Consider the following 27,285-nt stretch of genomic DNA (forward strand, 5'->3'; position numbering starts at 1 on the left):
CAGCATAACGGCAGACTCGAGTTGGGCTGCCTGAAAATGTATCTTAATCTTTTTTTTTTTCCAGACATTGAAGTGTTTTGCTGTTAGCTAGATGCACAACCTCCTGTCTGTTGCTTTCATCATATTCAGAGCTAACAGGGTGAATGGCAGTGACACACTCTACCTAAAAGCAAAGTTTTATCGCACAGTTTTGAGGACACCTTTGCATGTTTTGTTTTTTCCATATACCTGTTGAGAGTTGCTGCCCTGGATAACTCTGTCAGCCCCCGACCAGAGGCAGGAGGGTTTTTCAAGCTTTTCCCGTTGCATAACATCAGCACAAAAATAACCTACCAAAATGACAGGTTGGCTGATTAAATTTTCATAAACGTTATCTGATATAATGTTATTTTTAGAAAGTTGTTGATTTAGCTCTGAAACATCAGTCCCATGCTGCCATTAAATTCAGTCAAGCACACACACGCACAGATACTGTACATGCAGACATATGCAGGGTCGTACCAAAACAAACAGCAGCAGCTATATAATCTGTGTCATCACTGAGAAGGTGAATTTCCGGCTGAATGAGTTTTCAGCACAATACTCTATCTCTCTTTTTCTCTAATTCATTGCTATTCATTGTCACCTCTGTCTTTAATAAAAGGTGTGCTGTTAATTGTTTTAGTTTTAATGCCTATAAAAGGTTAAAGGTCAACTTCAGTGTGACACCATAATGTTCTGTGAAAACACTTTTCTGTCAATTAATAAACACAATAAACACAACAACTCGGGAACAGAATGGCAGAACGTGACCATATTTCACAAGAAAAGGTTTTATATTATAAAAATAAAAATTGTGTATATATATATTACTGTTACGTGTTGAACATTTAAAATGACAGGTTACGGGTACGTGTTTGTCTGATATTTTACATGGTAAATTTACATATGGGCATGTGTGTTTTTTCATCATTACACATGAAATCTGCTAAAAGTTGTCTGTTTGCTCTCTTGCCACAGTGTTGCTCTCTCCCTCCTTCCTTCAGTTTTCCTCTCTCCTCCCTCTGCTGAACGCCTCGCGTGAAAGACGGAGAGAAAGCAGGAGGGGAGAGGCAGCGAGTCCGCATTTACAACCGTGCATGCGTGTGACTGTGTGTTGTTAGTGTGAGTGAGAGAGAGAGAGAGAGAGAGAGAGAGAGGGGAAGAACAGGCAGAGTCAGAGAGAAGGGGGATGCATACGTTTGTCAGAGAGAGAGAGGAGGGAGATTCGGCCGACCTGTCGGGGTCTCTCATGTCACATTTCTGCCCTCAGGGGTTGACCTTTGTTTCCCTGTCTGGAAAATAATGTGGAAAAACTAAAATGGAATATCGGAAAACTGCGATCTGGAAAACATTCGGAGCAGTGTACCTCCTCCTGCTGCTGCGTCTGCATCAAAGACAGAAGAACTGAGGGGACGACAGGAGAATGACTGACGTCTTTAATTTGTATCTACATAAGAAAGTGAAGAGAAGGAGGCCTGTCTGACAACTGTGGGAGGACAGAGAGGATTTATACATATAATTGTACAGTGAGTGTTCTTTTGGTTTTCTTTGAGTGAAAGAGAAAGAGCAGAGAGGAGATAACAGGAGAGGAGAGGAAAGGGGAGGAGAGAGTAGAGCACAGAGAGTAGAGGAGTACAGAGCAGAGGAGGAGGAGGAGGAGGAAGGAGCGAAGAAGAGAAGAAGAGGAGGAAGGAGAGGAGTATACGCACTCCAAATGGGATCTTGGCTTTAATGAAATGTAAGTATCAACATTTTGTTTACATTTGGCTAGAGCTACACACGATGCTGCTGCTGTTGTCTGATAATCCTGCTCTTTAGATTAGATTAGATTTGACTTTATTAATTCCACAGTGGGGAAATTTACTCGTCACAGCAGCAAAGAAAAGACAAAAAAAGGTGTACACAATAAGAAAAAATGTACATCATGTTGATGTGAAGTGTTGCATGCTACAGGAAGTCTCCACTCTCTCTTTCTTTGTGCTGGATGACTTTGTTTTCCTCCACATATTATTCTCTCTTCCTCTCCACTGCCCTCACTTTCTCTTGCTCTAATTCTCTGTCTTATTTAATTTTTTTCTCACCCTGTATCCACACATGCTCTCGTCTCTCCGCAGGTGCTGTCAGATAGTAACGGTGTAGTGGGAGAAGGTGAAGGAAAGGCCAGTGTCACATTAGATTGTCTGTAGCAGACACACACAGAGGGAGAAATACGCTTAAAGTGTGATGAACGTGATGTGGAGGATATCCGTGTGTGTGTGTGTGTGTGTGTGTGTGTGTGTGTGTGTGTGTGTGTGTGTGTGTGTGTGTGTGTGTGTGTGTGTGTGTGTGTGTGTGTGTGTGTGTGTGTTGTGCACAATGTGAGCAAAGCTGAAACAGTCATAGGAACTATAGTTTTCTCAACCAACATGGAGAAAAACAAAGAGCTATTGTGCCACAAGAGAATTTGGGCCAGACAGCACAGACACAGAAAAGAGAAGTGATCGGTGTCTGTGACAGACAAATGGACGGAATAGTACTTTGCTCTGACTCGGCATGCAGGATCTAGATTTTGATTATTTCAACGAAAAACAAAACTATACGACCTAGGCAATATGCACCCAGAGAGATGTTTGCATGCTAACTTATTATTAGTCTCTGCTCCAGTGCAATGATCCATTCAGTGCTGTATGTAGTTTGAATAATATGCAAAAGAATAGTATGACACTGTCTGAAATATTTGGGTTTCTTGCCAAGTATTAGGTAAGATTGATACCACACTCATGCCTCTGCAGTGAATATGAACCTACAGCCAGCAGCCTAGTTATGTTATCTTAGCCTAAAGACTGACCGCAGGAGGAAACAGATAGAAACTCATACCTGCCCCTTTAAATCTTACTATTTAACAAGTGTTTAATTTATACAAGTAAAATCCATATTTAGCTGTTTTACATAGGAGTAATGTGCTGGATTATTTCTTGGCCATGATCAGTTTTCTGGAAGCCAGCGTAGACTCCAGGGAGTTACTTGTACCAATCCCAGTCTGGTCCCATTGGCACATTACACACTTTAAAAGCACAAATTGCTGTTTTCAAACTTTTCCTCTTTTTGCCATATAAAATAAAGAAATGAGAATTCTGTATTGGTGCTCCTCAGATGAGCTAGCAGGAAGATGTTTAACTTTAGACAGACCCCAGCAAGCTCTTTATCTTAAGCTAAGATAACTGGCTGATGGCTGTAGTTTCAGAATTGACAAACTCGAGAGTGGAACCGATCTCTTCATCTAACTCTCAGCAAGAAAATGAATATGTGCATTTCCAAAAGTTTCCTCTCCAGTCAGATAGATGTAGAGATGTAGAGATAAAATCCTCACATGTCGTCGTGTCATCACCAGTGTAAACTGTTCTGGTTGCCTAGACAATTGGACAGAGTGTAAGTGGCTGTAATGAGCTGGCTGCAGGCCAAATATTTATGAGGTGTCAAACGCCTCTCTAGCGCCAACTCAAACACGCCAACAATTTGCATAGACTCACGATGGAGACACAGATGTGACACACATGTGCCGAGGTGTCGCGCTGGCGCGTTATCATGCATCAATTGATATGATTCAGCCACTGAACACAGTACCTTCACTGCGTACCCACGACCCCTATAGTAGCTACGCCTTTACGTGTAAATGTGTACTTTGTCGAGCTGTAGCAAACGCTACACCTTATATAATACACCCTATATAATACACCTTATATAATACACCTTATATAATACACCCTATATAATACACCCTATATAATACACCTTATATAATACACCCTATATAATACACCCTATATAATACACCTTATATAATACACCTTATATAATACACCCTATATAATACCCCTATAATAATATCATTGCACTGTTCATCTCATTTTATTTCATAGCACCGGACACTTTTTTCCATTCATCCCAAACTGTATTTATTCATTTTAATTTAATTGTATTTGTTTTTTTGTGTATATAGTCTGTGTGTGTGTGTGTATTTATTAATTGCTCTTATTTTTTTTCTAAAATAATAAATCTTATTTCTTATATCTTATACGTATTTGTAAATGTGTTCATACTGTGTGCACTTTTAAGGTTTTCTTTGCTGCTGCGACGACCGCATTTCCCCACTGTGGAATAAATAAAGTCAAATCTAATCTGATCTAATCTAATGTGCAGGTACACCACAGTTTACAGTGATGGATAATTCATGAGTGCGTTTAAGCACGTTGTTCTGAGTGCAAATCATATTTGATGCGTTGCTGCAAATGCCTGCACACCTTACCTCCAGCTTAAGGCAGGCTATATCAAGAAACCTAATTCTTCCGATAAGTCAGGTGTGCACGCGTTTAGGCGTTTGCTGCAGCGCACCAATGACATTACATGTGCATGCAGTGCTGTTGTTGGTCTGTATGAGTTTGTCTGCCTCACCAGCGCCTACTTAAGCACGTCATCAATCGACACACGTGGCGTGGGTGTCCCGTTGGCGCTTTATGCTGCGTTCAAATGAGGTCGTATTTACCGTGTACCAAGAAGAGTCCTTATGAACAGCCCCCTCCTGTGGTACCCACGACACATTTTCTATAAACCTGGAGTCCATGCGTCGTGACGTTGTTCCCTCGTTTACGGAAACGGCAGAAGCCGCGGAAGTTCATTTTTCGTTGGATGTAACTTTAGTCACGTAGAGATTGTCTTCGTAACTTAGATAATAGCCTACGTCTGAGGAAAATGTTGATTTTTTTTTTTTTTTTCTCCAAACGGCCTCATCATTTCCCTGCGGGCCTTTGCATTTCCTGCATTACGTCATCCCGCTGTTAGCTTGCTAAATTGCTAGCCTCTGTGGCTTCTAGACGGCCTCCGTGTTGCCGTTGCCTAGCAACAATGTTCTTTAGAACTCAACCATGTTGTGACCACGAGCTCACGAGCTCCATTTGAACGCAGCATTAGTTCACGTGAATTTAGGGCGCGTGTGCGTAACAGAACGCCACACCTGCCTGCGCGCGTCACATCATTGGCGTCCTGCAGCAATCGCCAACATGCCCCGCACCCCTCACTTCAAATTTACCGTGAGAATTAGCTTTCTTGACGCAGCGCACCGTAAAATGTCTAGGTAAGGCGTGTTGGTGTTGGCGCGCAGCACAACACCTGCCTGCACATCTAATGTCACGCGCGGCAGCAAACACCTAACTTAGAATTGACTGAAGGCTCGTCAATCAAGAAAGCTCCTTGTGTTTTCACCACAGTTCTGCTACGGGGCATGATGAGGTGTGGATGCTTGCTCCTGTGCAGCGCGCAGCCGCCGTGCAATAAGTCTACCTCTTTTGGAGATATGATATAGCCGACCATGACTTCTAGGTTAGGTGTGTAGGCGTTGCAGTAGCGAATCAAATATGACTTGCCTTGACAACAGGGTGCCTACACGCACGCATAAATGATCTATCTAAAATAAATAATGCTATTAAATATCCTGAACTATAAATTATTCGCAATGGGACAATGACATGCTTTTTGCTCCAACACACGGTAACCCAAATAGCCGAATCCAAAGAAAGAAAGAGAGGGTAAGTGGGAGAGTGGGAGACAGAAGGGCAGTCACGTCCCGAAGCATTTACACACAACATCACAAAATGACCCTGACAGTCAGTGAATTTAGAAGTGCTCGGAGGTTGTGTTGTTTGTGGCTGTGTTATGTTGCATTACAATGTAAAGTAATTTGTTGTTGTGTTGTTCCCTCGTGCACTTGCCGTGAATTTGCACTGCTTTTTGACTGTTTAGTTAGTTTTGTAACATAATTACAGGCCCGAGGTGCATTTCTATGCTAATGAATGAATACGGATGGGACACGGAGGCATCATGTTGGACACGTGTTTAGAGATGTGACAGATAAAATGCAGATTCGTGCTCCACTGTGTTCCCGGTTTTGCTGAACAGGTCAAGAGTGCTGCACTTTTCCAGTTGAAACCATCCACAGAAATGAGGGCAGTTTGGTGTTCTCTGAGAGCATCATCCATTTTTCATGTCTTCGAGTTTAAACTTCTGCCATGTCTTTGTAGTTTCACAGCATGAGCATACAACACTTAGGTTTTGCCATTTTTCTATTTCTACACAGCTTAAGACTGGAATGAAGACTTCTCTGTTCATTGTTTTTATGATGTGATAGCTTTACTACTGCTTGGTATGAAAGCTGCTCTGGCTTCATGACGTGATTTGGCCTGTTTCCAATCATTAATAAAGAGTTTTAATGGGGTGAGTGCTCAGTGAGTACATATTAACATGTAATGAGATGTGTTCAAAATTGTCAACTGGGGAAATCCACACATCTATGAAATTAAAAAAGTTCTATACAAATTTGGAAGAAGAGATTCAACATTATAAAGCTCTGAAAGACAGACAGTACTACAAGTCTTACCGAGGGGCTTTGCACATTTTCAGTGTAATTAGAGAGTCGGGCTTCAAGCACAGTTTAAAATAGACAACAGATATTTCTTCATTCCAGTGTTGCAATTTTGCAGATGAAGAGAATAAAACTAAGTCAGCACACAGATTTTAATTTCTCTTTTAAAATGCTTAAAGAGGACTGTAAATGTGTTGATAGTATAAACACTCTTATCTTAGACTGTACTGTAACTATAAGTGGTGGTTGTTAATTAGCATTATCTTCTTTAAGAAGAGAGAGCTTTTATTAGCTTGACAAGCTGATGTAGACAAGTTTATATTTGGAGCATAAAAACTCAGTCAGTCGAACCACATCACGCATCAACACTCTTTACAAATGAACATGGAATAACAAACACAACATCAAAATAAATATATTTGGGCTAATAAGCTTTGAAAACAAAGTAAAATCAGTACAAGCAAAGACTGATTTGACCTCAATGTTAAATTTGAAGCGGTAACATTTTTATTTAGCAGGTAAAAAGCAAAGATAAAAGAAGTGTCACAGTTTTATGTAGCAGAAATAAAATTGTCTGGGGTGGGAGGACTTGTTAATCATCTTGTCACCTCAGATTTATTGCATGGAGCCAATAATTTCAGTGTTTTTACCATCTTCCATGATCATCATGCCAAAACCCTCAAACCATGTTTGAAATATTTGAATGCTGCAGCATAAAGAAATGTTCAGATCTCTGCCCAACATTTAATTACAATTTCTAAATCTAAATATTTAATCCTCGTGTCTAAACCACAGACTATATGTAACATTTTTAGTAGACACACATCACTGTATAGATTCTACAGCTATTAGTCTGGGTGTTGCAAACTAGTATAGGTATAAACTCTGATGTGTGACATTGTTTGATGCTGTATATGTGTTCATTAAAAATAAGCACATAACATTTCCAGGTCCATTATAAATGACCAATGTCATATTTTCAGCTCAATACAGCTAAATGACTTAATTGCAAGAAAATGACACATCAGTGTTGCTTTGCCAAAATCTAGAGCAGACAATATGTCAGTTAACGGCTGGTCTACAGCATCATGTCTGTGTGTTTACTTGCAATGCCAGAAAAATATTGATGTGAATGGTTGTACCTGTACGTTAACAGCAACATTGACGGAGATTTGTTGGCACCTAGTGGTTGAATAAGTAATACCTTTTTAGAACCCACTTCACACTTGCTCTTCTGTTTTGTGTGTCACTGTTTGGGAAAGCCTTCTGAGAATTAGTCTGGCTTTTCATGCTATCCATTTTTATCGTACGACCTCAAACAACAATACAGCATCGTTTATTTATCTATGTACTATTTTGTGTGACAAATACATGTGCTGAAACCTTTTTTTCTCCCTCCGTCCTGAGTTCCTTTTACTTCCAGACACCCTCCCAAGTTTATGACCTCTGCACCAAATTGTGTGTGGTTATGCTTGTGTGTGCAGTGCTGATACTAGAGCGTACACAAGTGCGTGAAAGTGAGTGTGAATACTTGCTTTACTTGTTTGTTTGTCAAAGGTAGAATATTTTAGCAGTTGAGTTTTTCTGAGGTATGAATGCCTCGTTGTTTTTCTTTAAAACGCTGCAGAAAAACTGCTCAGGTATGTTGATAATGACAGTGAAAATCGGGAGAGAAGTATAGATTAATGGGTAAGGCGCCATCGTTTCCAAAGTACTCTATAATTAACTCCAATTTGTCAGTTTAATTGCTCTCCTTGTTTCCATAACAGGCATGTTCAGATAAACAGAAAAGATTAGTGATATATTTTCTACAAGAGCATCTTACAGCACCTTTAAAAATGGTTTAAAGTTGTGTATCACTTCAGTGAGCACAGTCCAACACCAACTGAGAGCTTAAAAAAAAAACTGGATAAGGTTCATATACTGCAAGATTTTTTTTTTTTAAAGTTCATCTTTATTGTAAACTAGTTTGAGTTTTAGATAAGAACGGTGACTTTAGCATTATGTGTACAAAAACCTGAATGTACACTCGGATGCTACTTATAATGATTAGAAATGAACTTCAATCAGTCAAACTCAATCTGAACACAAAGCTACAGTAAGTGTCTGCATGCTGTTACAGTGATAATGGCTGGGATGGCTTAGTTTCTCTCTAAATATGTATTATTTAAAGTATGATATATCAATAACATCTGTCACTTGCTTCTCACCCTTCTCCTTTTCTTTCTGCCTCTCCTCTACTTTTCTCTTTCTCTCCTCTAGTACTTCTTCCTCTATCATTTCACCCAGAAAAAAAACTACAGTCTAGATGAGTCATGAGGAACTGAGCTGACCTCTGCAGGACATTATAATATTCTCAACTCACTGTGAAATCATGAGCGCTCCAACGACAGGAAGCCCAAATATGGAGGTGAAGGTGGGGTCCCAGGAGATGGCATTGCTTAGCAACATACTGGCTGCTTACACCTTCATTGCAGGTACAGTAGGACCAATCAGAAAAACTGCCATGTGTGACTGTGTGATCAGATAGACCCTAACGTGTTTCCCCAGAAAACACGCTGTGGTACTTTTGGTTACAAACAATGTACCTATATTTTCTCTGGAAAGCAAAGCAGGAAGTAAACAGTCGAGGGTTTATTTAGGAGAAGCTGAAGGTCGCAAATCAGCAACAAGTAAAGATGTTTCTAGTAGTGAGAGTTGAGCAGGGAACATGTAGCAGAGAGATGGCTGTCCTGTCTTAAAGAAAGTCAAGTCAGATCAGGTGTGGAGATAAGAGGGTGGAAAGTTGTAGACAAGTGAGGGACGTCTGAAACAACAGGACATGCAAAGAGCAGAGAAAGAACTGGGTGCAGAAGTAGAGAAGAGGATGAAGAAGCAGCTGCTATATTTAACCATGGTAAACATTTTAGTTGCTCATAAACTTTGAATTTAAATTGGATCCTCTCTCTCTCACAGACCAACCCGAGAGGACAGCATTGGTATTTCTCGGTGGCGTGTGTGTTGGCCTTCTCGCCACTCTCTGCGCCATCGTCTTCCAGATACACTGTCGAGCAGACTGCCGTTATGGCAACAGTAACAACCCTCAGCATCGCCACAGAAACAGACATCATCAACGTCGGCATCACAGCTGTCCCCACCATGAGACCGGTGACAGCAACCCGGACCAGACCGCTGTTGTTGCCTCTGGAGGGACGGGGCCCGCTGGCGACAGCGAGTCAGAGGAGTGGGATGAGACGTCGGACCTCTCAGCACGGAGACGCAGGCGCTTCGAGAGAGCTCTGCTGAACGCCACAATGTTCACATCAGCTGAGGGTATCTCTCGCACAGAGACACACACACGACTCGCCACACATATCCAGACCAAGATCCATATTAGTAGCAGATAAATTACAAACACTTAAACAGACATCACAATATACAGCAAGCTGTTTTTTTTTTTTTTTAATGAAGTCTGATAATCTGGATAAACCACAAACCTCCCTGTAAAATACATTTTTGTGTGTTTCAGGTGATCTTGTCCTTTACACCTGTCAGAGTCACAGTGCAGTAAAATGTTTTAAAGCGTAAAACTACTAAGTCAGACTCATTTACTGAATAATAAAACTCAGAGGTGGAAAGTGATCAAGTCAAATACTCAAGTACTGTACTTAGTGTACTTTACATAAGTGAAAGATCTTAATACTTCTGTCACTGCTGGCCAAGTGTAATCAGTTTCCATATTTCCCTGGACTGTATATATTTTAGATATATTTGATCATGTCTTCAGGTACTGTAGTGATGGAAAAGAGTCTGCAAACAGAGCAGAACATTGCAGAGCAATTACAAGTTTGATATGTCAGTGAAGAATATATCTCAGTCTTTGTGTCAAAAGTTTAATTCAGGTGTTTAAAAGATTAAATAAAATCACTGCGAGAGGCACTTTTAAGGTATGATTTTCTGACAATTTTTTTTATCAAAAGCTAAATCACCGTCTGCAATTATATGTTATTTTATGTGTCAGGATACCTTTATACAGATGCTCGCTCCCTGTCTGATTATCTCTGTGCACAACTGTCAGACATACTCATACACACATGCTCCCAAAATAGAATAATAAATAGAATAGAAATTTGAAGGTTATGTGAATAGACAGCATATGAGTGTGTTCCAACCTTTCTGTGTGTGTGTGTGTGTGTGTGTGTGTGTGTGTGTGTGTGTGTGTGTGTGTGTGTGTGTGTGTGTGTGTGTGTGGTCAGAGCTGGATCGAGCCCAGAGGCTAGAAGAGCGGGAAAGGATTCTCCGAGAGATCTGGATGAACGGACAACCAGACATCAGTACAGTCACCCAAAGCCTCAACAGATATTACTGACACAAAAGTAAAAGGGGAAACAGACAGACTGAAAGAAAACCGAAGGACGTGAAGATATACAGGAAGACAAATGGATGAAAAATGACCAAATTGGTACACAAGTGAACAATCTCTGTATGAACTGAACAATGAATGCCCATCAACTCACTGACTCAATGTATTGACAGTTTTCACTGCACCAAAGAGACTCTTATCAAACTGTCACTGTCAGCACTGTCTGCAGGAGTCCCTCCACTGTGTCAACAAGGACAACACATGAGCTGTGAGGTCTCAGCCCTCCAGTACAGGATGACAATGGCTTGTTTGGAGGAAGAAAATCCTGAAAAGCCAACTAGTAAAGGCACAAAGTGACTTATGGAGCAATGCTGCCATCTGCTGCAGACACGTCATACTTTCTGCAATAATAACATTGGATTTTTCAAGTTTTTTCATTTGTAACAGGTGCTTGGGAGAAGTGTTCAAATAATATTAATACTGTGTTAAATAATGTGCTCTTCTCAGCTCCCCTTAATTTGTTTGTAAACTTGCTGTAATCATGGTGAGTAATGGAAGCTCTTTGTGACATGAAAGGCAATAGAAGAGAAAAGGAGTGAAATGGAGAGAGATAAGTTTCTTTCTAAAGAGGTGCACATGCAGAGATGAAGGTACACACACTGGTGCTTTTACCGCTGCTGTTATAAATCTCCTATTAAACAATTGCACTAATAACTGGAACACATTATAGTAAAGGCATCAACGATAGCCCGATCGATCTGTAGGTTGAATTTCTATCAGCTTGTGGGTTTTGTTGTTGGGACAAGGGCTCATCATGTGTGAGAAGATCAGGATGTAGTCTGTGTTAAATGAGTTGAAAATGCTCATTAACTTCCAGGATTTTGTAAAAGCTGTTTTCACATATTATTCAGTAAATTCCCCAAATTTAAAGCTTCTAAATTGTGGTTGATATTTCTTCAAGAGTATTTGACTGTCTCAGGGTGTGTCGCACATGCATCTCCTCCTCTAAAAGGAAATAGTCATCACGGTCTGCAGGAGCTCGGGACAGGCAGCAGAGGGTGATGTGTGCAACAGTATTAATGTACAATATTGAATTCTACCAAATGCAACAACACAATGGAACAATGCAGCCCCTTTCAGGACTGGAGTGACGCATCCACACAAGATCTACACTTTAAAGTGAAGGACAGGGACATAGTGGACAGTGAAGTGGTGCCAAAAACCGGAGCAGCACTGGGCAAACAGTTCGTACAAAACATCACACAATTAACATGTCCCCAGAATATCGCCACTGCAGGTAACCATTCACTTTTGCACACATAAACAGGGCCCTTTATTGGATGTAAACGTGTCAGCTGTGCTCTCCATCTTCAGTGAAACTGTCACTTAATCCAACTGCTGTCCATAAAGTGCTGCTCCAGAACTTGTTCCAGGACACCCCTCCGCTGATCATTATGTACTATATACTTATGTTCATTCAACTCATAGTTACAAGTTATGTGACAAATGGAAAAAAAACAAGGGCAAAGAAAATAACACAATTAAAATTGTACATTGAAACTATGAATAAAAGATAAAAGAATATGAGTGACAAACAAACCAGTCATATTTGTTTGTTAAAATAAACACAGCCACTGATTCATTCTCCAAATTAATCATTATTTGTAACATTAACCCTGTTCTAATCAATCACCATTATAAGATCACCTTAAAGGTGAGTGCCTTGCTATTAATTCTTGGTCTATGAAGTCACATGTCTCCCTAAAAAGTAGATATGTCCCTAAAGGGCAGGCTGTGCTGCAGGAGGCAGAAAATGTCCCTTCTGCCCTCGAAATGTCCTGAAAGAAAATCATTTATCATCAACAAGATGACCACAAAGAATAATATTAATACTGTGTTAAATAATGTGCTCTTCTAAGCTCCCCTTAATTTGTTTGTAAACTTGCTGTAATCATGGTGAGTAATGGAAGCTCTTTGTGACATGAAAGGCAATAGAAGAGAAAAGGAGTGAAATGGAGAGAGATAAGTTTCTTTCTAAAGAGGTGCACATGCAGAGATGAACACACTGGTGCTTTTACCGCTGCTGTTATAAATCTCCTATTAAACGATTGCACTAATAACTGGAACACATTATAGTAATGGCATCAACGATAGCCCGATCGATCTGTAGGTTGAATTTCTATCAGCTTGTGGGTTTTGTTGTTGGGACAAGGGCTCATCATGTGTGAGAAGATCAGGATGTAGTCTGTGTTAAATGAGTTGAAAATGCTCATTAACTTCCAGGATTTTGTAAAAGCTGTTTTCACATATTATTCAGTAAATTCCCCAAATTTAAAGCTTCTAAATTGTGGTTGATATTTCTTCAAGAGTATTTGACTGTCTCAGGGTGTGTCGCACATGCATCTCCTCCTCTAAAAGGAAATAGTCATCACGGTCTGCAGGAGCTCGGGACAGGCAGCAGAGGGTGATGTGTGCAACAGTATTAATGTACAATATTGAATTCTACCAAATGCAACAACACAATGGAACAATGCAGCCCCTTTCAGGACTGGAGTGACGCATCCACACAAGATCTACACTTTAAAGTGAAGGACAGGCGCATAGTGGACAGTGAAGTGGTGCCAAAAACCGGAGCAGCACTGGGCAAACAGTTCGTACAAAACATCACACAATTAACATGTCCCCAGAATATCGCCACTGCAGGTAACCATTCACTTTTGCACACATAAACAGGGCCCTTTATTGGATGTAAACGTGTCAGCTGTGCTCTCCATCTTCAGTGAAACTGTCACTTAATCCAACTGCTGTCCATAAAGTGCTGCTCCAGAACTTGTTCCAGGACACCCCTCCGCTGATCATTATGTACTATATACTTATGTTCATTCAACTCATAGTTACAAGTTATATGACAAATGGAAAAAAACAAGGGCAAAGAAAATAACACAATTAAAATTGTACATTGAAACTATGAATAAATAGATAAAAGAATATGAGTGACAAACAAACCAGTCATATTTGTTTGTTAAAATAAACACAGCCACTGATTCATTCTCCAAATTAATCATTATTTGTAACATTAACCCTGTTTTAATCAATCACCATCATAAGATCACCTTAAAGGTGAGTGCCTTGCTATTAATTCTTGGTCTATGAAGTTGTATGTCTCCCTAAAAAGTAGATATGTCCCTAAAGGGCAGGCTGTGCTGCAGGAGGCAGAAAATGTCCCTTCTGCCCTCGAAATGTCCTGAAAGAAAATCATTTATCATCAACAAGATGACCACAAAGAATATTGAGATTGTAGAAAAACTGTGTTTCAAAACTTCAGTTTAAATACCTATTGCTTCCTTTTTATTGCCTGATCTGAGCTAATTGAATTAGCTGTCAAACATAGATACAGCAATTAGACACGAAGGAAGAAGCGTGGGAGAAAATATTAACGAACAGAACACTGTGTGCATAAAAATATTACCAAGTCTGACCACTAAATGCTGATTTTTAAATTCAAAGTTCATATTAAACATATTAGGTCTAGTCGGCTGCATGTCTCCACGGTGTCTTGCCTCCATCGCTTGTGCTATCGCTTTAACGGTACGGGCGGTGACGTTGGGACGGGGACACCGAGCTCGGAGAGCGGGCTGCTGCTGCATCTGGACCGACCCCGACCGAGACCAGAACAACAGCGGCGGCCTACAGACTAACACGGTGCTACCGCTATAAATCTGAGAGACGGTTCAGGTTTGAACTCCGCCATGAGGGACTACACGGCCACTCCGAGCCACGGAGGCGCCTGCATGCCGTGCTGTCAAGTTTGCGTCTTCGCTTTTACCGCATTTCTCATCGTTGCAGAGAGGACGGCGCGTGAGTCCTACCTGGGACACACACACACACACACACACACACACGCGTACACACACACCACACATAGCCTACTGACACTAAACAAAGTGCTTATGTCCTTTATAGGCGTGTTGACAGATGAATGATGTAGACTATCTATCAAAGCACGACGCTGTTGTGTGTATTTTGACTTTATTGTGCGTGCGCGCGCATGTGGGTGCGTGCCTTCTTGGCCACAGTGTCTGGATGTACAGCGTGTTTGTGTGTGTGTGTGTGTGTGTGTGTGTGTATGTGAGGGCTACAGTGGCTGGAGGAGACATTACTCGTATATTCTTGATGAAACAGGGGGTCTGAGGTGTAATACTGGTCCATATTATAATCTAGAATAATCCAACATACAAAATTGGAGATTTGTTTTCCCTGCTGCGGCTCTGTTCTGTCGTGTTGTCATGAATAATGCAGCCTTTCCTATTTTTATAACCTGCATGTTATGAAATCCTATACAAACTGCTGACTCATGTCATAGTTTTTACCATTTCAGCTTCTGTGTGATGTTTCCAAAATAAAAACAAAGCACAGCCATGTTCTTGTCATATTTCAGCGCTCTTTTTTGGAGGTGCATGAATGGACGATGGGATGGGCGTACCCCGGGACGGGGCCTAGTCTGCCCGCCTGTTTAGCAGCTAAAATGGTTCAGATTACATGCATGGAGGGATGGAGGGAGGCAGAGCTGCAGAGCCTCAGAGAGTGTGATATAGAAGAGGCCTGAGAAGGCATCAGTAGCCTTGTTGTCAATAAACCTTTGATGGGATGAGGTGCAGAACAGAGGTCATTCAGGAAGTGTGGACACACAACTACACACTGAAATGTGTTCTGGCACTGATCAAATGCTGTAGGTTACTCCTGACATAAACAATACATTCCTAAACACTGCAGTGTACACAAAATGGGTTGCACCGTCACCGTAGAATATATTCCCATTCAAGTAAATGTCCTGCAACCAAGATCTGACTTAATAAACAGTACATAAGCCACATCAGTTACATGTCATGGGCTGGAGGTTGAAAAACAGGGCTTGGGAGTGAGGGTTTCATCCAAAAACCCTTGAGCAAGGCATCTAATGCCACAGCTGCTCTCTGGGTGTGTTTGTGTGTGTATTCACTTCTCGCAGATGGATGAGGTAAATTTCTGTGTGTGCAAACATACTGTATGTGACATACAGGCAAATAACATGCTCCTTTCTATCATGTAGTAGAATGGCTCCCATCAGGGTCATATGATAATGCACATTATTTGATTATGATACGTTACCAATTAAAAAGCATTTTATTTTGACTGATCATACATGTGTTTCTGAGTGTTTCCGATCTGTTCCTGTTGATAAGTGTGTTTTCTGTCTTTCTCCAGTGATCTACTGCTTTGTGTACTACCTGTGGATTGGTCACAACTACTGCTATGCCCATCTTGCCGGCTTCACTGCTCTGTTCCTCCTGCCAGGTGACAACTACCAAAAGAAATAGATACAATAGATAAATTGATTGGCAGTTTGATATTCATTTTTATCATCCTGTGTTTCTCAGGGTGGGGTCCCCAGTGGCTCAGTTATCTGTGGTACCTGTCAGATGGACAAATCCGCAGGAAGTCTCTCAGATGGACACACATACTGCACCTGGGTCTCTTCAAAAGGTGGGGTTGCTATATATATATCTACATGTTTTATGTGTGATGGAAATATGTCCAACAGGAAGGGTCAAAATTAAGAGTAGGGAACAGATCTGTTAATTATTCATCATGTGTGATGATTATGATAATGCTCATGGCACATTATCTTTATTTGTCTCCATCTTTGGCCTTCACAGGCTCTTGGAGTGTATGCATCTGCCAGATGAGGATGTGTACGGTGAGATCATGCAGCAGGGTGATGCATCTGCCTTGCGTCTGTTTGAGGCCTTGGTGGTCACCCTCCCTGAGACGCTGCTCCAGTGCTACGTGCTCATCTGCACTGACATAGGAATCAAATCTCCAGGTAGAGTGCCTGAAGATGAACTGTAGACAGTATGAGTGCAGGGCTGATAAGGTGTGAAATAGCAGGTATATCATTTTGTGTGAGATAAGATAAGATATGTACAGTATATGATGACAATAATCAACAGATAGTTGCCAAACTGTTTCATGTAAGGAACTCCTAAACAGATCTTTAATGAATTAAATTTAAAGCACCTGACATTTTTAATAATCACATAACAATATGAAAATGGTCAAACCTATTTTCTGTAGCTTTATGTGTCAGAATTCTGTGTCTGTCACGTTTTTTCCTTGTCTGAAAAGTAAAGTGCCTTCAGGTCGTTCGTAAAGACCAAAACAGGTGAAAGAGAATGAAACACGACTCCAAATGAATGCAAATGTTCCTCGTCTAGTTATTGTGCAGATAGTCAAATATTTACTATCATGTTAGCCTTATAACTTCATAAGGTGATAATATGTCAGATGGTTTGTTTTCATCACGAGTGGCCAAAAAAAAAATCTGTTAATGCGTCTGTAAATCTAACTAATAATCTCCACAGTGTGCATATGCAGCAGCATTGTATCTGATGTACACTGTGTAAATAGCATTTCAGTGTATCAAGGAACTCACATTTGTTTTCTTCTCTGCCTCTTTCTTCCTCTCTCCCCTCCAGCCTCAGTTTGTTTTGTGGTGTGCTTGTTGTCTCTTGCCTGGGCCTTGGTCCTCTATGCCAGAGCCTGTTCACTCATCAGACCAGGACACTTACACATGACCCCCGCTGCCATTCTCTGTCGACTGCTGTGGAGGGTGGGCAAATTTAAACAAACCTTCCAACAACCACTGTGTGCAACACACACCCTGAACATAATAGTGTCAGTGTAATGAGACATGTTCAAATTTGTGTGACAGGGAATGTTTTCTCTGTCTGCAGATCAGTATGTTGGGATCTAGGTTTGCTGTTCTCATGCTCTTTACACGTATCTTCAAACAGTGGATCCTGGGAGTCATTGGTGAGTCTGGAAGGGTTCATCTTAGAGCTCATACTTGTTGACTCTTGACAGAGTCTGTTTTCACGAGTGGAGGAGTTTCTCCACTGGTGACACCTCTTCCATTAGGTTAACAGTGATTAATATTTATTCAGAATTAGTATTTTTAGAGGTGTGTGTGTGTGTGTGTGTGTGTGTGTCAGGTGTGCACTGGCTGGGTGCAACTTTCTGGATGGTGTCTCAGCAGACTGACATCATACGTTCAACGAGTCGATGGAGACTCTTCAACCTTGTTCTGGGAGCCATTCACATCTTCCTTTTCCTCAATGTGAAGTACGGTCAATCCAGATACCGCATGGCTGGGTTCTACCTGGTATGTGTGCATGTTTAGGATCACGCTCTTGTGCTTATGTTGATATAGATTTTATAAGCGGGGGACAAAAACAGAAGCACAACGACACAGGATTTAAAAGTCTAGAGTTAAGTATGATCCTTTAGAAACACTGAAAACATACATGATGTTTTTAAATTACTTGATCGACTCAGGTCTTTTTTTTTTGGCATGGCAAATTGGCATGTAGATGTCATCAGGCTTGGACTGTTATCAAACATGTAAAGTTTGGGGAATATTGGTGTACATCAAAGTTACTCCAATTTACAGTTTCAAAATGGCCACCAGGGCACTGGCACACCATTTGACGGAAAAAAAATCCCAAATGTTCCCAAATTGAAAGTCAGTTCAATAAATTCAATGGGAGGAGTTTGTTACATTACAATATGTGCAAATCGCAAAAAATGACAACTAAATCAAGATGGCCGACATCCTGTTGCGTTTAGGTCATGGTGCCAAGAGACTTTTTTTGTAGATCTTGGTATGTTACTACCAAATATTGTGCATGTAAGAAAGTACAATGCAGTGAGCTGCAGTGTAGGGGGACACTAGCGAGTCATTTTGCGACGCCAATGCCCAAAACCTATAGCATACGTAGATTTCTACCACGTCTGGATTTAGTCCCAAATTTCATGAATTTTAGCACACATTTAAGCCCTCAAAAATGTGTTTGTTGAGAGAATAGAATAATAATTCCTTGCATTACAATAGGACCTTCGCACCAATTGGTGCTCGGGTCCTTATAATCAGACAAGGGGGTTCCACGCAGCTATGTTGCTTGGACCCCTAATAAAAAGCTTTCATGTAAGTGAATAGCCACGTCATTATTATCATTGTCAGATTTAGCTGTTATTAATGTGAAGAACAACGTAATCTGAAACACACAGATATATGAAGTAATTTTGGGAACGGATGTCCATCTTCCTGTGTTTCTATTCATTCTTCTTCAGGCCATGTTCCTAGAGAACGCTTTTCTTCTTCTGGCATCCTCCTGGTTGTTTACCATGATTTCCTGGGACACTGTGGGCATCCCAGCTGCTGTGTTTTGCAGCTTCCTCATTGGTGAGACGCACATACTGTATATATATTTGCCAGGTTCAAGCTCTCTATTTGTCCATGTCTATATTCATTAAAAGGTAATGTTCTCAGTGTGACTGACTGTGGAGTTATTTCCCTCAAAAACCTTTTTCAAAAACTTTTCACCTCATTGTTGTTTCTCTTCTCATTTCCTATTTCTTTCTCCAGGGGTGATAGCTCTGGTGTTGTACTATCGTTTCCTCCATCCCAAGTCTTTTGAGATCTTTCAGAGTATTCGACACAGAGGGATTGGTGGAGCCTGCATGGAGCGCGGATCTACACTCTCACTGGAGGAAAAAGTCACGCCTACTTTCAATCGTCATGCAACACTGTCTGGTCTGTTTTATAAATGAATCACGGAAAGAATGTGTAAATCTATCTATCTATCTATCTATCTATCTATCTATCTATCTATCTATCTATCTATCTATCTATCTATCTATCCATCTATCCATCTATCTATCTATCTATCTATCTATCTATCTATCTATCTATACAAATAATGAATGACAGGATGTTTTGCTCAGGAGGTGGGACCATCATGGACCTTCCAATCCAATGGGAGGGCTGGAAGCATCACCACTGGCTACTGATTCGCTTAGCTCTGAAGACAGGAGATGTTTCAAAGATCTGGTCCACGTATGGTGAGGGGGGACTGGCTGGACTGATGGGTCTGTCTGAAGAAGTTCACTCCCCTGATGAGCCTTATGTCCCTCGGGTTTGTTGCACTCCTGGTCTTAGTCATGAGACTTCCTTAAACTTGATCTTTTAAAAGAAAAGGTGTAGAGGTCATTACAATTTGGAGAGATGAAATGTCTGCTTCTTAAATGGTATGCAAGTGTGATGTTTTTTAGTATAATGAAAAGGGGTTTCTTATTCTTATTTGTGCTGTAATTTGTCAGGTTCTACCTGTTCAAGTTCAGGCTCCTCAGATCGAACAACCAGCTCCTCAACCAGCTCCTCCACAGGTGATCCACGCAAGATCTTTGTTTTATATGTCCCTTACAGTAAATTTATATTTTAAGTTGCTACATATGTTTAGGACTTGACGAATAAGCTGAAAGCAACATGCACAGTACCAACTTACACCCAAACAAAGCAGACGTATTATAAACGTTAGAAAATTCAATACAGCAGCTGTAAGATTCTTGTTAATCCAGAAAATGATTCTATTTATGTTATGACAAATTCAGACATTAAGAGAGTGGGTTGAGACCCATGTTATAAAAGGTTGTGTGTGTACAGGATGCTTCAATTCAGTGTTTGCAGTCTGAGGCTCAGCTGTCTGTCCCCAGGTGAGAGAGGAGGTCCAGCCACCAAAGCCAGTTCCCTCCACTGTAGTGGCCCGACCGGTGAGAAAAGCTCCTCCCACATCTATCCAGGATATGAGGAGGTTCCCCGAGATCATCCCAGTCCAGGAGATCATTTTTGAAGAGACCACGGAAGAAGAATCCAGCGCCGCAGTATCAGAGGAAAGAGGTTAGATATCCGAAAAACACTTCTAACAATGCACACATGAAGCCACACACACACAGAGTCAGCACAGAAATATAAAATACTGTTTGGTACTGCAGTGGATCACCTTTAGTCCCCACAGGATGTCTCTTCAATCGTTCTTCGATAACTACCATAGTGCAAATGGTCATGTTCAGTAGCATCACCCTGGTGGTACATGATGACATGAGGACAAGCAAACAATATGTTTATGATGACCAGAGCCAAACAGCATCTCCCACCTGTTTTAAGTGTGTTGTGTTTAATGTGTTCTGCTTCAATCAGTGTACACCTCTGGCACAGCAGCAGTGAGTTTTAATATCTAAGGAACAATATTCTTTTTGGCCACTTAGCAGAAACAGGCTGCGAACACAACACTAATTAAAGTTAAAAAGGCGACAATTGCCTGTTGACACAGGACACAGACATGGAGCAACATTATCATTCCTTTGAAGTTTTGGCCACCTGATGATTGTTAGTCCAGTATTTACCAGGCCTGTTGTAATTATTACATAACTGTCTGATCACAATTGTTTGAGCTGACTATACTCATTTTGCACAATGGTTAGGAACCTTTATTTCATCTGTATAAAACCAGATCGATGAAACTAAGAGAAATGTCATATTTCCACATTGTCTTCTGGCATTTGAGGCTTGACTTGCATCATCTCATTGTACTCCTTTCTCCCGCTGTGGTTTAATAACACGTTAGTGTAAAATTTGTGCTGACAACTATTTATCTTGAAGCACTTAACTTCTAATATTTGGCCAACTTCATCATGATGAGCATCTATTGATAAAAACCTCATGGATTTAGAAAACTAAATCCAAACACCATAGCCACTGAATGCCTTCTCTTTATGTGTTGACGTATAATCAAACTATGATTAGGCATGATTAGTGGCATTATATGAACAGAAAAGTATTATTAATCACAATTATTATTGTGACAATTACAAATAAACTCAAAGTTCATCACCGTGATGGTCTGACTACTCACCCTCTTCTAGCTGTTGGGTTTTGTTTCTGCCATCTCCTGAGGAAAATCTCTGGCTCTTTAGCAGCTGAATGCTCCTCTGTGTTCACCAGCCAGTCAGTAAGAGTGTCTGTCTGCTGTTTGGAGCTGAGCAGGAAGTGTTCAGTGGGTTTGTAGAGCTGTTTCAAACAAAACATCTGCCTGCTGTGGCTGAAAATTAAAAAAAAAAATGTAATGAATAGTTGAAATCCTATTTGTGAACATGCAAATTAAGTAAACGCAAATGATGTTACTGTAAGTCAGTACATACACCCACTGAACATACCATAGCTAGTTTACCTAATCCTTTAATCTTGACTTAAATGTTACAAGGGACAGCCATAGATGCTAATATATTCAGTCTCAGCTAGTATAGATAGATATATAGATTTGTAATAAGCATTTAAACAAAAGTATTTTATGTCTTTACCCTTTTAATTTTGAACATTGTAAGACAAATCCCTACAATATTCAACCACTGCAGAAGTACAGTAGTACTTCCTGTGCTGCAATACTTCCACCTCTAGCATGGTAAGGCCTGTAGGAGATATGTACTGCTTGAAACACACGTGTCTTTCTTTCATTTTCAAAGGTGATGAGGAGTTTCAGAGTGCGGCTTACGGCTCACCAACACTTTCATCTCCTCAACAAGCAGGAAGCCTCCGCCACATCGACAGCAATGCTGCGAGCCTGGCCGAGGCGTCATCCTCCGTAGCTTCTCTGGACATCAAGACACCCGGCTGGTCACCTGACCGACGTTCCCCTCTCCTGATTGGTTCCCCAGAGAAGAAACCAGCGGTCCCTGGAGAATCCAGCACTACACTGTATTTCAGTGCAGATGCGCAGTCTCCCTCCAGTGGGAGCTATCTTGGCTGGGGCTCAGAGCTGTCGCCCATCTCCAGTTACCGAAGTCCCTACCGGATCAAGGAGGCCCGTTTCATCACATCCACCCCACGACTGGAGCCTCGAGCTGGGGCTGGAAGTCCAGGCCTGGCCCCTGTTGTGATCATCCCTGCCACTCCTGGTACAACACCAGGCACTACCCCAGGCGGGACGCCTGGTACTTCAACACCCATAGCTTCGACTCCCGGTGCTTCGACTCCCGGTGCTTCGACTCCCGGTGCTTCGACTCCCGGTGCTTCAACTCCCGGTGCTTCAACTCCCGGTGCTTCAACTCCCGGTGCTTCAATTCCTGGTACTCCAATCGTTCCCCTCACTCCAGTCATCTCCCATGCTCGCAAACAGATGGTCCAGTTTGTGGGCAGTCGAGAGAGGATGGTGTAAAGAGGATGGGGTAGAGGGGAGGTAAAATCCTGAGTGGGGAGTTGTGTCTTTTCCACCTTAGCTATTGAGGATAACTTGGTGAGGACTTGGTGTGGATTTAAGGGGTCTTTTCTGTTTATTTGAGTCGTGCAAGCATATAAGCATAAATTATTATACTTTTTTTCCCCCCTTCTTTGCAGATACATGGGATCAATTTGCAGAAAATAAGACTATAAATGTGTGTCGCTTGCCAACATCTGTTTAGTAGGGACATTGCTTTAATTCTTAATCGCAGAACTTCTGCTTAGTAGTCCTTCTAGTAAACACATTTATCAGTGTTTGTGGGTAGTCAGCTGGAGAGGGATCATGTTGCTGCACCGGCATCTCCTGTGTTGGTTTGAGCGACTGCATGGAGGAGGATTGAATTGTCCAAACCTCCTTACATGTGTGGCTGCTTGTGGGCAGGTCAAAAAGATGACAAATTTATGTATATTCCTATGCAAGATATCGGAGCAGTTAGCAGTGATAAATATTGTTTTATATGGGAACTGTCCATTACAAATTGGGAAGAAATGGGGGGTTAGTTGAAATTTACGTGTTTTATTTTTTTTTATTTTTTTCCTGTTTTTCAGTTTTACAAATTGCTTCGAAAAATGTACCCATAGATTACAGATAAATATTCAAATAAGATCTGGATTACTCATCAAAAGAAAACACTGACAATTTAGCAGGTCCTGAAGAATGTGTGAGAAAACCTCTGTTCATTTAGATAAAACTTAACACCAAAATTATAAGTAAAATAACAGAAAACTTAAGGCAGTAAAGTCTTCGTTCAGCTGAGGTAACCTCAGGTCAAATTTAGGCGAAAACTAACTGATTAAAAGCGTCATTGTTACGATGACATGGTAATTATGGTTCGGGATTAAAACTACAAAGCATAAACAATCATGAAAGTTAAAGCAAATTTATTGAACCAATAGTTCAATCAATAAAGTACAAAACTGCCAGGCTGCTGGGCAGAATTTCATATTACTTATTCATCTTTGTATTTTTTAACATTCAGGCTTGTCTGTTATAAAGACACTGATGATTTGTGATAAAAATATATAAGTAATGTATAGTAATTCAAATCCAAGTGAACATTCAAAGTTACTGATGTTATTATGCTTGGAAATGCTTATTATTCTTTCTTTTTGTTTTTTTTTCTTTTTTTTTTTACAAAACCTTTCGATGATGTTGAACATCTAGTTTTCAGGAAGCCACTCATTCATTCAATCAGTCAGCTACTCACTGAGTTATATTTACAGTGCAGTACATAGCTGGTGTTTACACTCATCACTGTCATATATGAAGAGACACAGTTCCTAATTTACCATCTGCAAAATTGTAAAATCTGTAAATTGTGTCTGTCGTTGTTTTAACGAAACTATCTGACAGGCAAGCAAAAAAAGCAAAGACTTAAAGTAATAAAAAGGCTTAAAGTAATTACAAAAATATATATCCCTTGTTAATTTGCTTCAACTGCAAGAATTTCAGCATCAATGTCAGCACTTTACAGCACAAAAGGCACAGCTTACGTTTATTGTTAGCCACCTGAGTGGTTGTAGCATGATATTTTGCAAACTACACTACATTTATGGAAATTATCAAAGGGAAACTAAGCAATATAGAAAGATAAAGGATTATCGGCTCATGTTTCTATTTTTTTTATGCATTTCCTTTTATTGATCTCATATTTAGTATTTGTTGATGACCTGTTTTTATCTTCGAGCAATCAAATATTTAATATCAAAATGCATCTTTTATATTTTTGTCTTGAATTTATTTATGACCTGCAATAATTCTCTCAATCTACTAATGAATAAATAAATAGTTAAATGAACCGGCAAAAAGTTTTCAGAGTTCAAACAGTTTGCCCCCCACACATGCTCTCTTGATGTTTAAAAGAATGTTTTTGTAGATTCTGCTCCAAAAAAATTACAAACAAAGACAAGTTAATTTTAGAGGCACAGAAAACATAAATAAAATATTAAAATAACAACTTCAACAGGGAGGAAGTAACTTCTCTGGACACCTCTGACAATCACATGTTGCTTCTCTGATGGAAGAAGGGAAGTGTATGTATGCTGATAAGATGTGAAGTGTGACTTTAGCTTCACTTGTCAGTTCAGTGCATTGTTAATATGAATGACAGTCGTGACAAAAATGTCATTGTGTTGTTTTCTGACTAAACTCCCGCTCCATATTGAAAAAAATGCTTTTAGCTTTTACATTAAAATTTTGCCCCACTCCTTATTAACTGGTAAAAGATTAACACGAATTAAGTCTTACACTGTGCTCCTGTAGAGTTTGTTCATCGTGCTCAAATGACATTAAACATGTTAAACAAATGACAAACCTTGTTTGTGTAACCAGTTAAAGTTTATATTTAAAAATGACAGTACAACACTGAGACTAGTTTATAAGTTAGTGAGCATTTATTGAATTGGAAAAATTTAAGTTTGATCAAATCTTAACTGCATAGCTTTAAAGCCCACTATTCACAAATTTGTCATTCCTCAGTCTCTCCATTAGTTAAACATCCTACCTCAACAAAACTGAATTTCCATGTGACAGAAAAAATTTTATTACCTTTTTTGAAAAAATTTAATTGCTCCCTGTTTGTCTGAAAACTCTATGAGCCTTTGTTTAATATTTAAATAATGTAGCTACCAGAAGGGAAAACATTACGTGAGGCACAGTGGTTGGGTCAGTCCCAGTCTTATGTCATGATGTGAATACTATTTATTTAAATATGTAAAATATAACTGTAATTCTTCCTGGTGAATTTTCTTATTTTTTCTTTTTTCTTTATATGCTATATTATTTGACTGTTTGTTTGTCTCTACACAAAATAAGGACTGTAAAATAGTAGCGGTAAGGTCTGTATCTGTAATCAGCATGTAAATGGTTGTGCTGCTCCTGTTTAAAGGTGAGAAAACATGAGCAGCACTTTGAGGACATACTCTATATCAAGGTTAATGGAACAAAGTACTGGGAAAAACATGCTTTTGGTAGAACTGCTTTATCAAACTGTCAAACTGATAACCATATACGTACTGCAGCCTGCGGGTAGATAAAGGAGGCACTGCATGTTACACATTCATTCAAGCAGCCAGAGAGTACCTACACCCATAGAGAAAGAAAGCACTTACTTTAACTGCACACGCACATTACTGTAGTTAACATACGTGCTTGAATGTATGTGTATGCAACAGCAATAAGTCAGCTAATGAAATGTGTCACACATTAGACTGCAACGATGCCTTGGCTTGATCATGAATCAGCGCTTTGCCTTGTAGAGAGACGGCTTCAGCTGCCATGCTCGTCTCATGTACGTGTATTGCTTTATAATAGAATAATATGCTTTGCTTGGTTTACCTGATGTATATGATGATATTTACCTGTGTTTATGATTTCATTAATTTTGTATCTTTTAAATGTTCTTTTATATTAGATCACATTTGCTGTAATGAAAAGTGTGAAAAAGGTCTCTGTGTTGAAGTTTCACACTTGACGTTGTTTAGAGAACAGATAGTTTCCATTGACAGACTTGAGTTAGTTTGCTGATTCAGCGTAACCTCACCTATAGTCACGGGATGGCCTCCTTTCATCCACATCATCTCATCTCTGCAAGGATTTACACAGAGCAGCTGTGGTTGGTAGTAGTGACTCATTACGTGTGCTATTGATGTGACAAAATAAAGTCGTTAATCATGTTCAAAACCTGGAGTGCTCTGTTGTATTTTTTTGATCATCCTGATATGACAGTATTATTATGAGATATACACACAGACAAACTTGCAGCTCTATAATCTGGTATCAGACACCAATCACAGACTACATGAATACAGTAATAAATATATTGTAAAGTGAGTTTAGTACAATGCTTTTGCATACTTTGTTGTTTACATTATCACAGGCCTGAATTAACCTGCTAGTGGAGCTCAGGGATTTAAGCACATTTCCTCCTGCACAGTTCACTACAGTACTCCTTTATCTCATGTTCACTGCCCATAATTTTACTAAAAACAAATTATAATAAGATTTTGAAGATGGTGGTCAACCATTCAGTACACGGTAACTAAACCCCAGACTGTTGCTGTGTTCCTAAATAATCTTCTATAATTATATGTGCCAAAAGAAGAGTGATTTTGGTCAGTCTGTCTGGTTAAATAAAGTGGGTTTTTTTTATTTTGAAATGAGGATCTGCTCTTATGCAATGATTAAAGATGGTGCAATGGGTTGCGTACAATATTTTTCCTCATCTCATCACATTGAGAAGTCAGATGACTCATAAAAGGAAGAGAAAGCAGTGAGATGATAAGCATGTTCTCTGTGGTCCGTCATCCACAGCACGATACAGCATGAAAGCAAAAAAAAATGTGTTACCATCAGTTACAAATCACAAGATACTGCTC

General features: G+C 40.1%; 2 protein-coding genes across 2 annotated transcripts; both read left to right on the forward strand.

Moving 5' to 3' along the window:
- Nucleotides 1-1,143: 1,143 nt before the first annotated feature.
- On the forward strand, nt 1,144-11,807 carry eva1a (eva-1 homolog A (C. elegans)). Its single transcript, XM_069173844.1, has 4 exons — nt 1,144-1,759; nt 8,678-8,892; nt 9,371-9,727; nt 10,651-11,807. The coding sequence occupies exons 2-4, from the start codon at nt 8,790-8,792 to the stop codon at nt 10,761-10,763; spliced, it is 573 nt and encodes a 190-aa protein (XP_069029945.1). The 5' UTR covers nt 1,144-1,759; nt 8,678-8,789; the 3' UTR covers nt 10,764-11,807.
- Nucleotides 11,808-14,346: 2,539 nt separating this feature from the next.
- xkr5b (XK related 5b) lies at nt 14,347-26,590 on the forward strand. The gene is made up of 13 exons (XM_069173786.1): nt 14,347-14,615; nt 16,002-16,091; nt 16,175-16,280; nt 16,454-16,620; nt 17,273-17,406; nt 17,531-17,609; nt 17,789-17,958; nt 18,927-19,038; nt 19,222-19,389; nt 19,581-19,771; nt 19,956-20,021; nt 20,349-20,532; nt 22,155-26,590. Exons 1-13 carry the CDS (start codon nt 14,507-14,509, stop codon nt 22,844-22,846), a joined length of 2,268 nt encoding a protein of 755 aa, XP_069029887.1. The 5' UTR covers nt 14,347-14,506; the 3' UTR covers nt 22,847-26,590.
- The last annotated feature ends 695 nt before the right edge of the window (nt 26,591-27,285 follow it).

This window comes from Embiotoca jacksoni, unplaced genomic scaffold, assembly GCF_022577435.1.
Source record: "Embiotoca jacksoni isolate LCO1_2020_lvr unplaced genomic scaffold, fEmbJac1.0.p SCAF_6, whole genome shotgun sequence".
NCBI classification, from domain to species: domain Eukaryota; kingdom Metazoa; phylum Chordata; class Actinopteri; family Embiotocidae; genus Embiotoca; species Embiotoca jacksoni.

What these genes read in the sequence shown, in the direction of transcription:
- eva1a (XM_069173844.1), top strand. Translation starts at nt 8,790, where the DNA reads ATGAGCGCTCCAACGACAGGAAGCCCAAATATGGAGGTGAAGGTGGGG. An exon ending in TGCTTACACCTTCATTGCAG is followed by an intron (nt 8,893 to 9,370) that starts GTACAGTAGGAC and finishes TCTCTCTCACAG; the next exon opens with ACCAACCCGAGAGGACAGCA. An exon ending in AATGTTCACATCAGCTGAGG is followed by an intron (nt 9,728 to 10,650) that starts GTATCTCTCGCA and finishes GTGTGTGGTCAG; the next exon opens with AGCTGGATCGAGCCCAGAGG.
- xkr5b (XM_069173786.1), top strand. Translation starts at nt 14,507, where the DNA reads ATGAGGGACTACACGGCCACTCCGAGCCACGGAGGCGCCTGCATGCCG. An exon ending in CACCTGGGTCTCTTCAAAAG is followed by an intron (nt 16,281 to 16,453) that starts GTGGGGTTGCTA and finishes TGGCCTTCACAG; the next exon opens with GCTCTTGGAGTGTATGCATC. An exon ending in CTCAACCAGCTCCTCCACAG is followed by an intron (nt 20,022 to 20,348) that starts GTGATCCACGCA and finishes GTCTGTCCCCAG; the next exon opens with GTGAGAGAGGAGGTCCAGCC.